The 13,507-nt window shown below is 36.2% G+C and overlaps 1 protein-coding gene across 3 annotated transcripts in view; it reads right to left on the bottom strand.

The window, feature by feature from the left end:
* ARAP2 (ArfGAP with RhoGAP domain, ankyrin repeat and PH domain 2) overlaps positions 1 to 13,507 on the bottom strand; it is a 149,357-nt gene that overhangs the window by 65,997 nt on the left and 69,853 nt on the right. For all 3 annotated transcript variants that reach the window (XM_010962699.3, XM_010962700.3, XM_045522396.2), the window contains exons 15-18: positions 13,349 to 13,493; positions 11,204 to 11,306; positions 10,378 to 10,570; positions 10,141 to 10,204 (exon numbers count right to left, since the gene is read on the bottom strand). In XM_010962699.3, coding sequence (XP_010961001.2) covers positions 10,141 to 10,204; positions 10,378 to 10,570; positions 11,204 to 11,306; positions 13,349 to 13,493 — 505 coding nt within the window. The remainder of the gene's footprint in view (positions 1 to 10,140; positions 10,205 to 10,377; positions 10,571 to 11,203; positions 11,307 to 13,348; positions 13,494 to 13,507) is intronic.

Genomic DNA, 13,507 nt, shown 5'->3' with positions numbered 1-13,507 from the left:
AGGGGAGGGGGTCATCTTTCACATTCCTAATAATTCACTGGCCCTGATTTAAAAGAAAATAAAAGTGCTCCTCTCTTTCCTTTGGTTTCTTTTCTTGAAGAAGAAGAGATGCTCCTCTAAGAAGATAAAGCTGCTGGCACCACACTCCACTCACTTCTAACACCTTCTGAACCCGCTGTGACGACTCCTCCTTCACTGACACCGGTGCCCCTAATCCTCATCTCTGGCTTCTGCACATCTTTATCTGTGGATTTTATTTTCCACACCACCACTGCAGCCCTGACCTCCAGTTTTGTAATTTTCTTTTTGAAGATTTCTGACACTTGCTCTAATACTCCTGTCATGTCTTTTAAGCATTTTCACTTATCTTACATCATCTTTAACTCAAAAACATTTTACTGCTGGGTTTATTTGTCTAAATGAAACTATATAACTCGGGTAATTTCCCTGAGAAATATCAAGCCCCTACTTCACGTAGACCTAAACAAAATTACCACTTGCTAAATTCAGGAGTTTAGGTAAAGAGAAAATTGTATCATTTTTTGAGCCTTAGTTTGTTTATCTGATAATTAAGCTCTAAATACAACATAAAATCATTGAAAAGGTTTGCTTATAAACAGACAACTACAATGAGGATTTGAGAAAGCAGTAAAGGAAACCCAAAAGGCAGCAGCCCTCCTACATTACCTGTATAATTCTGCCATTAACTGTAAATGTTTTAAACTTCAAATTTTCTTTCTAGTCAGAAGAAATCCTGTGATGACAAGTTTAGCTGCCTCCTTGTGAACCAGTGAAGGGTAGAATGAGTAATGACAAGTTAACTCCTGAGTCAACTTGTCAAAGACTGAATCCTAAAATACATCACCGAGTGCAGCAGACGTCTGACATTCAGTAGCTTCAGCTCAACAGCTTTCCTCTCCGGAGCCATCTAAACTCTGCGCACACTGCAGAAAGCTTTAAAGGAGATTTTCAACACGAATGCTGGCCAACTTGGTGATTTCAAGTGTTAGCAAACAATGATTTTACATTTCAGGATAAGGATTCCAAAGAAATATGAACTTACATCTTGAAAATCTCGAAAGTTATTTTGAAGAACTCTAATTATAGATAAATATATTTTCCTAACTGTCCAATCCCCCAGCATAAATTTTAAAGGGGAAGGGGACTCCAAAGCCCTATGAAGAAATATCCCTATATCCTATAATGAATCAAGACGGCTCAATAAGACCTAGAAACCAAGTCCCAAAACTAACAAAAACAATTTTCTCAAAATTGCAATATAATAACCACAAAGTAGACACTATCGTATTTGAGCCTAGTCTATTGATAAGAATCAGAACAAATGATAGTATCTATAAATCTGGCTGTATAAAAATAAATTCACCTATATGAAGAACATTTTAAACACGACTAGAAAACAAACACCACACTCCCAAAATATGACTAAAATACATAATATCCTAGGCAGTCATACAAAAATAAAAACACCGAGTCTTGTATTATAAGTCAGCATTTGTCTGGACAAAAAAATACTTTATTTTACTTTCATTTCTAGAAGATATTTTTGCTTAATAAGGTATTTTAGGCTAATAGCTGTTGTTTTGTTTATTTATTTTTTTTGTCCCTTCCTCCCCCTTGGCACATTAAAAGATTTCATTAAACTATCTTCTGTCTTGCACTACTTCTGACAAGACATTCTCTTCTTTGTCCCCTATTTTAATGTCTTTTTTCCCCTGGTACTTTTTTTTCCCTCCTCACACTGGTTTTCAGGAATTTGATTATGATGTGCCTTGATGTAGACTGTCTTTATCATGCTTGAGGTATGTTGATCTTAGTATATGTGCATGAATTTATAGTTTTTTTTATCAAGTTAAGAAAATGGCCACATTTCTTTAAATTTTTTTTCTTTTTTACTCCATCTTTCTCTTCTCTCACTTTGGGATTCTAATTATACTTACATAAGAATACTTGATATTGCCCCACAGGCCACTGAGGCTCTATTCATTTTATTCAGTCTTTTCTCTCTGTGCTTAAGTTTTGATAATTCCTATTGTCATGGCTTCAAGTTCATTAAGATTTTTTTAGGTAGAGTCTACTCTTGTGTTGAGCTGATACAATAAAATCTTCTTTTCAGATAATGTATTCTTCAGCTTTAAACGTTCCATTTGGTTCTTTCTTTAGATTTTTTTCTCACTATATTTATGTTTTCCTTTACATCTTTTAACATGTTTATAATATTTACAAATTACTGTCTATATTCTTTGCTAATTTCATTACCTTTCTCATTTCTGGGTCTGTTCTTACCAACTGATTTGCAGATTCCTCACATCACTAGTCATTTTACCTGTATGCTAGACATCATGAGTGTTAAGTTCAGTGTCAGGATTGTGTTGTCTTCCTTTAAAAGGTGTTGATGTCTGTTTAGGCATCTTTTGCCTATTTGACCCCAGGTAACTAAATTACTTGTGGAGAGGTCTTTTAAGCTTAGTAAGGTAAAAATGGAGCAGCCTTTACCCTAGAGCCAGTGTAGGCTTAATTACTTTCTGGGTCTTTACAATGCTCTGTGTGTTTAATGAGGGCTGTCTAACCTGGCTGGATAAAATGTGAACCCACTTCAACACTGTCTAAGCTCTGGAATTGTTCAACTCATAGCACATCATGGGAGTGTGCTGGAGATTCAGCCTGCAAATATGCAGTTAGTACTGCACTGAAGACAAAAGGGAATGCCTACGAAGATTTCTGGAACTCCATCTCTACACATCTCCCCCTCTGCTCTGATACTCTACCCTGCAACTTTTAGCTACCACTGTTTCCCCAAATCCTATCTCTACCTCTTCAATGGAGCAGAACCACCACACTGCACATGGGTGTCCCCATTCCCTGTGCCAGGGTCTGAAATGTGCCTTCAGATAGGAAGCCAAGGTGATCTTAAGCCTTATGTCACTTGTTACCTTTCTCTCCATGATCCCCAACCTGGATGCCTACTGTCTCCAAGTTTGAAAATGGTTCATCCCATATGTTTTTTCTGGGTCTCTAGCTATTTGAAGAGGGAGGGTGTGTTCCATGCCAATTATTTTTCATGGACAGAAATGAGAGTCTGGCACGCTTCATTTTGTCATTGCATCCATCAATCACCCTCATTTTAATTTATAAAGAAACAGTATTTTCCCCCACACCTTCAGATAATAAACTGCTGCTTAGAAGTGGAATTTCTGCCAGAAACAGGCAAACAATTATTAAGAAAATCTGCAGAGGCAGAGACAGTATCACAAGAATAATGCAGAAAGAAGTATTAGCTTAAATGGCTTGTTTCCTCTGAAGCCAACAGTTCAGTAAAGTGTCAAGCAAGGCACACTATTCTCTGAGGAAGGCAAAGCCTCCAGTTTTTCAGTTTCATCTCTACACATGATTAGGCAATCACCTACAGTAATGGGAGACAGTCTTGTTTCAAGTTTGCTAACAAACAAATGAAAAAAAAAAAGGCTTCTGTACCCTTGTACAGAAGAGCCTGCAGTCCTTTCCAGAACAAGGCAAGTTATAAATGACCTTGAATTGGTAATACTAATAAGGTATCAACTTATCTTTCCAGGCCCTTCGGTTCAGGCTTCCTCCTCAAAAATTGAAGGTTAAGGCCAGCCTGAACTGAACTTGTTCCCGAGCCCATCCGATTTCTGGGAAACTATTGTTCCCACTTCTTGGAATAACTTAGTGTCTTAACCTCTTATCTCTTCCTACTCTAATCCTATCTAGGATTCCAAAGCCACTTAAATATACTTTTATACTTAAAAATAAAAATTATTATCTCAATGCCATTTATCTAGAAGGGTCCTCTCACTCTTTTATGGGTTTTTTTTCGCACCACATTGCATTTATTTGTTCATAAGCCTACATTCTGGTGTTCAGAAGTTGCTTTGAATTGAATGAAATAAATTTTGGAAGCAAATAACATACACTTTAAAATCCACCTTTTGTTAAGTAGTCACCTATTCCCTTTATCATAATTCTCTTTAACAAAACAAAACAAAAAATATATCACCTAATAACATAAGTTTGAACAGTCCCTTTCTTTCTGCAAACCTGTGGGGGTGGTGAGAGAAGTGTGTTTCGTGTGTCTTGGCAACACGCAGATTAAACTATCTCTACGAATTAAATCATCAGAAAGTTACAAAAGCAGTCAAGCTAATATTGTGGGCAATTGGCTACTGTTTAATTTGCAATTACATGCACAATTGAGAAACCACTTTAAGATAATTCACCCTGGAGAGTATTGCTAACGTATCAGCCGCTATAAAACACAATTCAGGGATGGGGAAAAACATCACAAGTAGTAAGTTTATATGAAATAAGAACCTTAAACTCAGGGTGTTAATCTCCCAAATTGAGACAAGTAGTCTGTTCCGTAATTGTGAAACATACTGAAAAAGTCTTTATTCCCCAGTGTTAGTTTCTTTATGTCTGGAATTTGCAGTTAAAACCAAATGGAGTCAGGCTTCAGAGCCATCAAGTGCATGACGCTTTACTGTAGGTCAACTAAGCAATCTTAAAAAAATTAAAACAGAAAACCAAACAAACAAAAAGGTTAGTTTGTTCTGTTTCTGATGACACAGCACAGTTATTCATATTGTGTATATTATAACCAACAGCCTTTCCGTAAAAGCTTAATAATTAAGTGTCTTTGACAAATGAGTGTGAAGCTATAGAATGTGAATGGTGAACACAGTAACTTATTTATCAGAGAATGAGGGCCAAGTGCAGAAAGAGTTTTCCAATTTTATGAAAAGGATGTTGTGATTTATTGAATGTTTCAGTCACAGTGGATATATAACCTTCTGTCCAGGACAGTGCCTTCTGACCTCATCGTGGTCAGGAACATTCACTGACTAACAACAGATAAAAAAAACATGCTTTTTTTTTTTTTTCACACACAGAAATCCTGACTAATTCTTAAAAGCAGAGAATCTAAGTCCCAATAACAGCAACAAATATCACGCCAGAAAGCCTGAAGTGTGATCAAGAAAGCTTTATTTTTCAAAATAATAATTTTTAAAGTATACAAAGAATACATATTAAAGCGACACCATCTGGAACACCTTCTGCTTAGAGCTTTTTGGAGCAAAAATTTTCTGTGTATGGAAAATAATACTGCAATATTTTTCTGTCTAAAGACAGTCATGCTATGTATATAGAGAAAGCTGCCATCAAGATTAAAATATATATCTAAATAGTGACTATAGTCAGTGGATGGTTATCAATTTATGAACTTCTGTAGTTCATGGGGTTCATTCTCCTGCCCTTAAGAAACATTAATATATTTTAACAGTTTAATCAAAGGTAGACAAGGACAGAGAAAAGATGTGAAATTAATTTGAGTCTATTTATGATTTGCAGTTCTGGTTCAAGCTGTTACTAGCAAAAAAAAGTAAAGGTTAAAATTTACAGCTGGCTGATTTCTCTCTCTCAATTATTCTACCTTTATATGCCATCAACATGGATAATTGGAAGTTGCTTTATTTCTTAAAGCCACAATTTTATCTATCATTGACAAGTCTAACACAATCTACTGCAGCTTACAGTCATTATTTCCCAAGGGGCTAACAGATCAAAAAGAGAGATGGAAAAGAGGACGGGGCAATGAAATTCTCTTATTTTGACATGACATTAAACAGCTCTTAAAAAAATCACATTTATAATTAACTGGCCTTGTTTGAATACTGGGAGAGAAGGACGTATTCCCTGTCTTGGAAAATGATACAAGTCACCCAGGCCAAAAGCTCAGGAGTCATTCTTACCTCCTGCTTCACAAAGCAATTAAAAGCCAGCAGACTGAAAACCAGAAGACTAGTCTTTCTCTCAACATCTTACCATCAGATCTAGAAAACTACCAACACCCAAAACCAACCATCAATTCCTCTTTCTTCCTATTACAACTGAGGGACCTCACTCTCCTGCTGGCCTCTCTCTTACACCTTCACTCTCTCTCTCTTGTTTTGGTTTCTTTCCCATCAAAATGTTTCAGAGGGCACAAGCTCAAGACATCTAAAGCACATACTCCCTTCCTGGGTCAAATGCCTTTGACCTCACTAATCCTATTAACCCCCAGACATCCTTGACAAACTGTCCTCACCAGCTGCTTATGTAATCTAATCCAGTTCCCTAGTTTACCCTAATCCAGTTTCTGCTTCCTCACTTCTGTTCTCCTCAAAGTCACAAGATAGACTCCCCATCACTTACCCAGCGAGGTGTCTGTCCTCATCAGGCAGCACCTCACACTTTCGATTATTCCTTCTTTCTTGAAACACTCTCTTCCTGGGCTTAGTGACACACTCTCTCTAGGTTTCCTGCCTCACTCTCTGGATAGACCAGCTTAATAGGCCAGGAGAGTTCTTCTTCCTTGACAACTGCACCCTCCTCCAATGACACATATTCATTAAGGCTCCAAAATGTCATTTCTTTCCTTCTCATTCTACAGACTCTCCCTAAGTGATTTCATCTTCTTCCTTCTCTATATGGGTAACTTCAACATCTCTGTCTCTACCCCATTAACCTTGACATGACCATCAGGTCCATAACTACAGCTTCCTCCTAGCAATTTCTCCTTAGATATTTATAAGCACCTCATTTTCAGCATGTCTAAGTATCTCCCAAGCTCACTCCAAAACCTGCTCTTTTTCCTTTATTCCCTATCTCAAGTGTGTTTATTTACATAACATACATGTATGTACACATGTATGCCTGCATATACACACACAGTGTGTACACATGAGACCCTGTTCTGCACCACCCAAGTGTCACATGCTGGTACGCCTGCATGCGCTGTGTTCTGTCAGGGTTTATAACCTAACGCACTCCCCATCTCCCTGGCTGATTCTTCAGTCACACTTCTGACCTCTCTTCTTTCTGCTTCACCTTTAATTAAGCATTGTATGGTTACACATATTTTTTGTAGTAAAATAACTTTTTTCAGCTTTCTGATAAAAGTTTTTTTCCTAATAAAATGCTAAAATTTTAAATGTTGGTAATTTAAAATTTTTGAGAGTGATTGTACAAAAGTATTGGGAAATTAACACAACACTTGTTTCAAAAACAGTCTCTAGGTTTTGAAGTTACAAAATGACTCTACCTTGACTTCAAAATGGATTATTCTCCTCAATATCACATAGGCACTGGAAGGCTGATTAAGTGTGTAAAATAATGCCTGGTACATGTGAGTTGTACACATCGCCATCTCTGTGTTACCATCGGAATATTAGCGATTTGGAGAAAACAGGAAAAGCAAGTAAAAACCAAGATATAAGTATGTGATAACACGGTTGTTTTCAAACAGTGCTGTTTTTTTTTTAATGGCAGCTTATTCAAAGAGATTTAAGGAAAATAACTTGGTTTTATACTTGTCCCTGTATTTCTCCTGTTCTCATCCTGACATATTCCTCATTCTCCCCATTCATAAAAACGCTTTCAACATAACTAGTTGATAAAACATGTAGATAAAAACTTTAAATTATGATCAAAAACAAATTAAGCAGCTTTGACCATTATTTTGTAATTCTATTAGTTTTTAACTATTCCATGAACTTCGAGTGTATCTGAGTTCACCTTCTGATTCCTGGAGCCCAAGGGCAAGGTCAAGGTCAAGGTGTTATAAAATAATAAAATACTTAGTTTTCCGGCTTCTTTATCTTGCATTCATGAGGGAGTGCATTGCATGCAATAAGCACTAAATAAACATTCAAATTGAATAATAGTAATCCATGTTTGGTATATTTTGATTAAAACTTATGTACCACTGGTCAAATCCTTTATAGACTAAAAGTGGTAGAAAAATACCTTGGCTATAGTAACCTGATTAAAAAATAAAATATGTGTGTGTGTGTGTGTCTGTGTGTATACACACACAAATATATATATACATATATATAATAAATCCAATAAATTCCACTAGCAAGTTTCTGCTTGCTTTTATTGTTTAAGAACATAAGCTCTGTGAACTCAGACACCAAATTTGTATTGTTAACCATTTTTTCCTGCCATGTAGGTCACAGGCAGCAGGCATTTCATAAATATTACCAGATGATGGCAGAAGTACACTCGTGCTAGTGCTTTAATGCAGAATACTATCCATACATAACACTGCCTCATTATTGTTCCTCAACATGTACGTGACAACGTTCTCAGAGAAGAGTAAAACTATCATCTGGTACCAGAAATCAGAGTCTAAGGCATCATTAACCATCGTAAGCCCAGCAATAAATAAGTAAAACAACATCCTAATTATGTCTGCAAGTTAAAACACACATTCTGACAGAAACGGCTGATAAGCAGTATGCTTGCTGCCTAAAGCTGTTGATGTCTTCCCAGGAAGTTCAAGAAAAGACAGGTTCAGATAACTGTTGAAAGCCATTATCCTGGTCACCAGCATGGAAATTAACCTGAGGGAAGGCTGACTTAGCTATATTTTAGTATTAGCATTATATATGGTTTTGCAAATGGTCTTGTACTCCTGTAGAGCTGAACATTCTGAATTAGTGCAATTAAGGGATTTCAAAGCAAATGAAGAGAAAGAAAAAAAATTGGCTCAGAAGACTATACTTCCTATTTGTTGGGAAAGGACTCGAGCTGCTCCTCTCAGGCTCTTCTGCTAGGTCATCCCCCCTCGGAAATGCAGAGGTCCTGGGGCTATGTCCTTACATCTCTTTTCTATCTCCATTCCCTCTCTGGGTGAGTCTGTCCAGTTCCTGGGCTAAATAAATCAAATGCTGACAACTCTCACATCTTCATCTCCAGCTGCAACTCCACTTAATTTCAGGCTTGCAAATCCAAATGCCCACTCACCAGCTCCCCTGTCAAACAGACGTCTCAAAATCATCATTTGCAAAACCACATTCTTGATCTACTATCCTAAACTTACAAATATCCTACTTCTCCATTCCATGCATTTGTTATCTCAAAAAAACAGCACCACCATGCATGTAAATGCTCAGGCCAAAAACTTTGCGGTCATCCTTGACTCCTACACTCATGGAATCCTCTCACCTCTCCCTTCACAATATATCCCACCACTCCCTACCACCACCTTATTCAGTGAGTCGTCTTCCGTCTGGCCTCTGCAGCAGCATCCCACCTGCAAACTCCCTTCACTCTTGTCCTCCAAAAACTGTTCATCTGGAGTCAGAGGACTCATTTAAAAATGTAAGTCAGATGATTCTACTTCCTGGCTCTCAAACTGAGTGGCTTCCCATCACGCTTAGAATAAAACTCACATCTTTATATAGCATGGCCTATAAGACCCTAGACAGTCTGACCCAGGGATATCTCTGTCATCATTTCTCCCCACTGTCCCTTATTCAAATTTCTGCAGCCACAGCAGCTTCCTTGCAGACCTTGAACATGCCAAGCACGACATACTCTTAGGGTCTTCAAAACATCCTTGACCTCGAACCTGAACACTGCATTCACACCACTGCACGGTGTGTTTCTTCACTTGATACCTTTTCTTACCACCCTGTCTAAAACAGAATACTGCTCCATCAGGTGTGCTCTGATTACTTTATTTTTCTTCAAGCATTTAAAATTGAGGGACACAATACTATGCAATTATTTCTTTTTGTTGTTTATATTGTTTTCCCCACTAGTGTACTTGCTTCACAAGGGCAGAAACCATATCTTTTTTATTCATCACTGTATCCTCGATACCTATAACAATACACGATGCATGTTAGACGCTTAGTATTTACTGAAAAACCAAATAAACTCAAGAAATCAAATTTCAGGTATGCGTGACTCACTTCCATAGATAAGTCACAGTATTATTTATAGTCATCATATACCTACACTGAAAATATTTTTACAACTACCAAAGTGCTTTCAAATACTTAAATGTGAATGTCCCAAATGGACTGAGGTCTGTAGAAAACTATAATTGATCACACTGAGTTTGTCATAACAAATGGAAAAATATGCAAGCTTCACTGGTGTACTCTTTCTACTAAAAAGAATACACACACACACACATACACACACACATATTATTGGAAAATTTCCAAAAGACAATAAACTAATGGATTCTCCTCCCAAGAGGATAACTGGAATATGCAACTCCTTAGAGTTGCCATAATAAAGAATATAAAGCAAAAATGTACTCACCTCCCTTTTTCTACCAAGAGCAAGACATCCATTTTTTCCCCATTTTGAACCATTGTGCTGATTGCTGGAGGGAAAGAAGAAGAGCATGAACATATTTTTTTTTTAAAACATGACACTAACTACAATAAAGTCTATTTCAAGAGTGAGACACCATCATTGTATGTAAAGGCTACTATTACCACATGCAATAAAGAACTGTATCCAAAACATAAGGTGAAAGGAAAAAACAAAACTCACTGAGCTCTTGCAGTCTTCTCAAGTGCATTCTGTCTTCCTGACCTTCTTGAAGGCAAAAACGCAAACTAGATTTGTCCAGAGCAAACCAGCCTTTTCTCCACTGATCCAGCGCATGGCAGTCTTTGTAGTAGAGTTGACCAATCAAATCATAGTCAGCTTCTGTTAAGTTTTCGGCAACAAAGGGAATAAAATGCTGTTAAAACAAATACAAGAAAGTAATAAAGACAGTGCAAATAGAAAATCCCTTACATAGCTACAGATATGAGAGCATGTGCAAAAATTTTTCTATTCTAAAGATTAATAAATAACACAGATTTCAAAAAACTTACTGAAACTAGCTATCGGTCTAAAAACTGAACACCTGTAACATGATTTCAAATGGCAGCATTTTAAGCCATTTTTCTTGATATATATAGAATTGAAATAGGAAGACACTGTTGATTTGTGACATTTTTCAAAATGTCAACCTTCAAATGTTTGTCTTCATTTGTATCTTTTATTGAATCTGTTCTTTTCCCCTTTGTGTATATCATAAATAAGATATCTACCTATAAAAAGGCAGACACAGAAATGACTTTACAGTACTGAAAAGATCTTAATCATCAAAGCATGCCCTTAAATTGAAGAATGGTTTCTCCAAGTTCCTACATTAATTTCTTCTCTGCTTAAGGCTCTAGGAAGGTAGCTGTTAACCTCTTTTGACTACAACTTACAAAAACCTAATGAAGTATGAACATTCTTCCCAGAATCATGTATAAAATTTTTATGGAGCTCTGAAGGTTAAGAATATTCTCTGGATTTGGGTAATAATATAATATTTAAATACCTTGGCTATTGCCTCTGTCCATTTTCTTTGAGCTTGAGATGTTTCAGCTCCAAATAAAAATGCACGTTCTGAGGGTAAATAGATCTCAAAGGTAAAGATGGGCCTAGAGCACAGATGAATAAAAAAATACCACTGGTTATGTTTGGCTTTTATGAAAAAAAAAATAACATGAAGGTCAAGTTCTTAATTAAATTCCTTTTGAAAAATGAATAACGCTGTGAAATCTATTTACCCACCTGCTACCTATCACAGTTTTCTGTCGATGGCTTGTATTTTATCCAAATGAGTTAAATGGAATACACTGGATCAGACAGAAGAAATATTCCTCTGATTAACCACTCTGCGGCATGACTTTGTTGACGCCCTGATGTGGCAAAGGGCCGTCTTCCACCTCCTCTTCCCTCTCAGACCACTCCTTCTTGATTTACTCTGACCCACTGTTCAAAGCAAACATTGTCCAGACAGTTCTCTAACTGGCCCTCTTCTTGTATTACTCCACAAATTTTCCTTCTATCATCTCATCTCATCCCCAAATTTCATCTCCTCACTATAAATAAAATTAGGGTAACGTGCCACGTCCTGAATTTCTCCCTCGGTTCCCCATCCACAGCTCCAACTATTTCTTGGAACATGCATGCTGCTGGGACCTAAGTAACTCAGAATGCCCTATACTGAAGTCATCTTCTTTATTCCTCTTTTTTACCCTCAACCTGCTGTAGCTCCTTCATGTTCCAATTTAAAAGCTTCTCCTTCTACCTCATCAACAAGCTCGAAATCCTGGAGTCTGATTTATTCTTCCCCTTTAGTGTCAGCACTGCATCCATCCAGATATTTAATCTTATCAATTCAATCTGAAGATGCTCTCAACGCACTGTTTTTAATTACTTCTTCTTCTAGCTAAACTCTCATTACTTAAAGCCTGTCTTCCTCCAATCACTTCTTTACCACGTCAGTCAGTTCTCCTCCTAAAACACAAATCTGTATGACTCCTCAGTGGCTACTTTACTGATTTCCAGTTCTATAACACACTATTTAAAGTGAGTAAGGATCCAGCTGCAGCCATTTTTTTTTAACCACATCTCCTTGTGGACATTTCTCCTACACACCTACTTGTATCAGTTAACAGTCCATCAAGAATGTTTAATTTTTGGATATGATTATATGGGCATACACTAATATTATTTAAGTTATTTAAGCAACTTAATATATAGAATGTACTTATATTTTAACATTCCACAGGAAGCCACCTTAAACTGATTATTCATTTAGAATAAAAGCACTATTAAGATTAAAACAAAAACAAATCAATAACCAGTTATGCTCACACAAAAAAATCAAATTAGATTTACTAGAAAACAATGGTTATTTCAATTAGCATTATGTAATGATGGTAATGTGTTTCATGTAATTTTATGTAAGTAATGTAGCTTCACAAATATCTTCCCTTCCTCATATAAAATTTTTTATTAAACTTCTATAAAGCTGATTTTTGCACATTTTAGTATTTATACTTTTTCATTATTACATTACAGAATGTGATAAGAAACTGTCACACCAAAGATCTTAGATGGTCAATTTCTGAAAGTCCTCACAGAAATCTCATTAACTATTTTGTAAGCCAAATACATTAAATAATTCTTACTCTTTTATTAAAACTCTTTTGAGACCATAAAAATGCCAAAGTAGATCTTTTAGGAATTTGGTTTTTCAACATGCTATTAAATATGCTTAATAGTTTATTTTATTGTGAACAAACGACTGAATATTTTCCTTTGTCATTACTTTAACTGTGATACATTTAGAGAAAGCATTAATTTTTTCATTAATCCATTTTTTAAAATAATGAGTAAATCTTAAAAATTATGGGACTACATGTAGACGAATAGAATGACATAAATTTACTTTAAATTAGATGCCAACATGTCTGCCTTTCATATTACTTAGTACAATATTTCAATTTTCCTACTTTTCAGTGATTTCCCTAAGGAACTTTCAGAAGCTGCAAAATGAGTAGGCTTCCAGAAACCATTCAACTCTTCTACAAGAAGCAACTGAAGAACTGAAATGGTAATAAAATCCTTATTACCTTGTATGATAAATATCAGAAAATACTTTCAACTCCTACCCATTTAATGACAGACCTACCCAGTATTCAAACAGAAGTCTTCTTTGTGTACAGCAAGGCAGATAACTTCATTGATATTAATGGTGCCATTGGGTGTGGTAGATTTATCATTTTCATAGTAACTCAAGAAGCCTCCTTCTAAAACACACCACTTTTTATTTATCTCTAGGAATTTAAAA

Source organism: Camelus bactrianus, chromosome 2 (genome assembly GCF_048773025.1).
Source record: "Camelus bactrianus isolate YW-2024 breed Bactrian camel chromosome 2, ASM4877302v1, whole genome shotgun sequence".
In the NCBI taxonomy this organism is placed as follows: domain Eukaryota; kingdom Metazoa; phylum Chordata; class Mammalia; order Artiodactyla; family Camelidae; genus Camelus; species Camelus bactrianus.
Note: the sequence above shows the minus strand (reverse complement) of the source record. Positions and strands in the feature narration are given on the sequence as shown.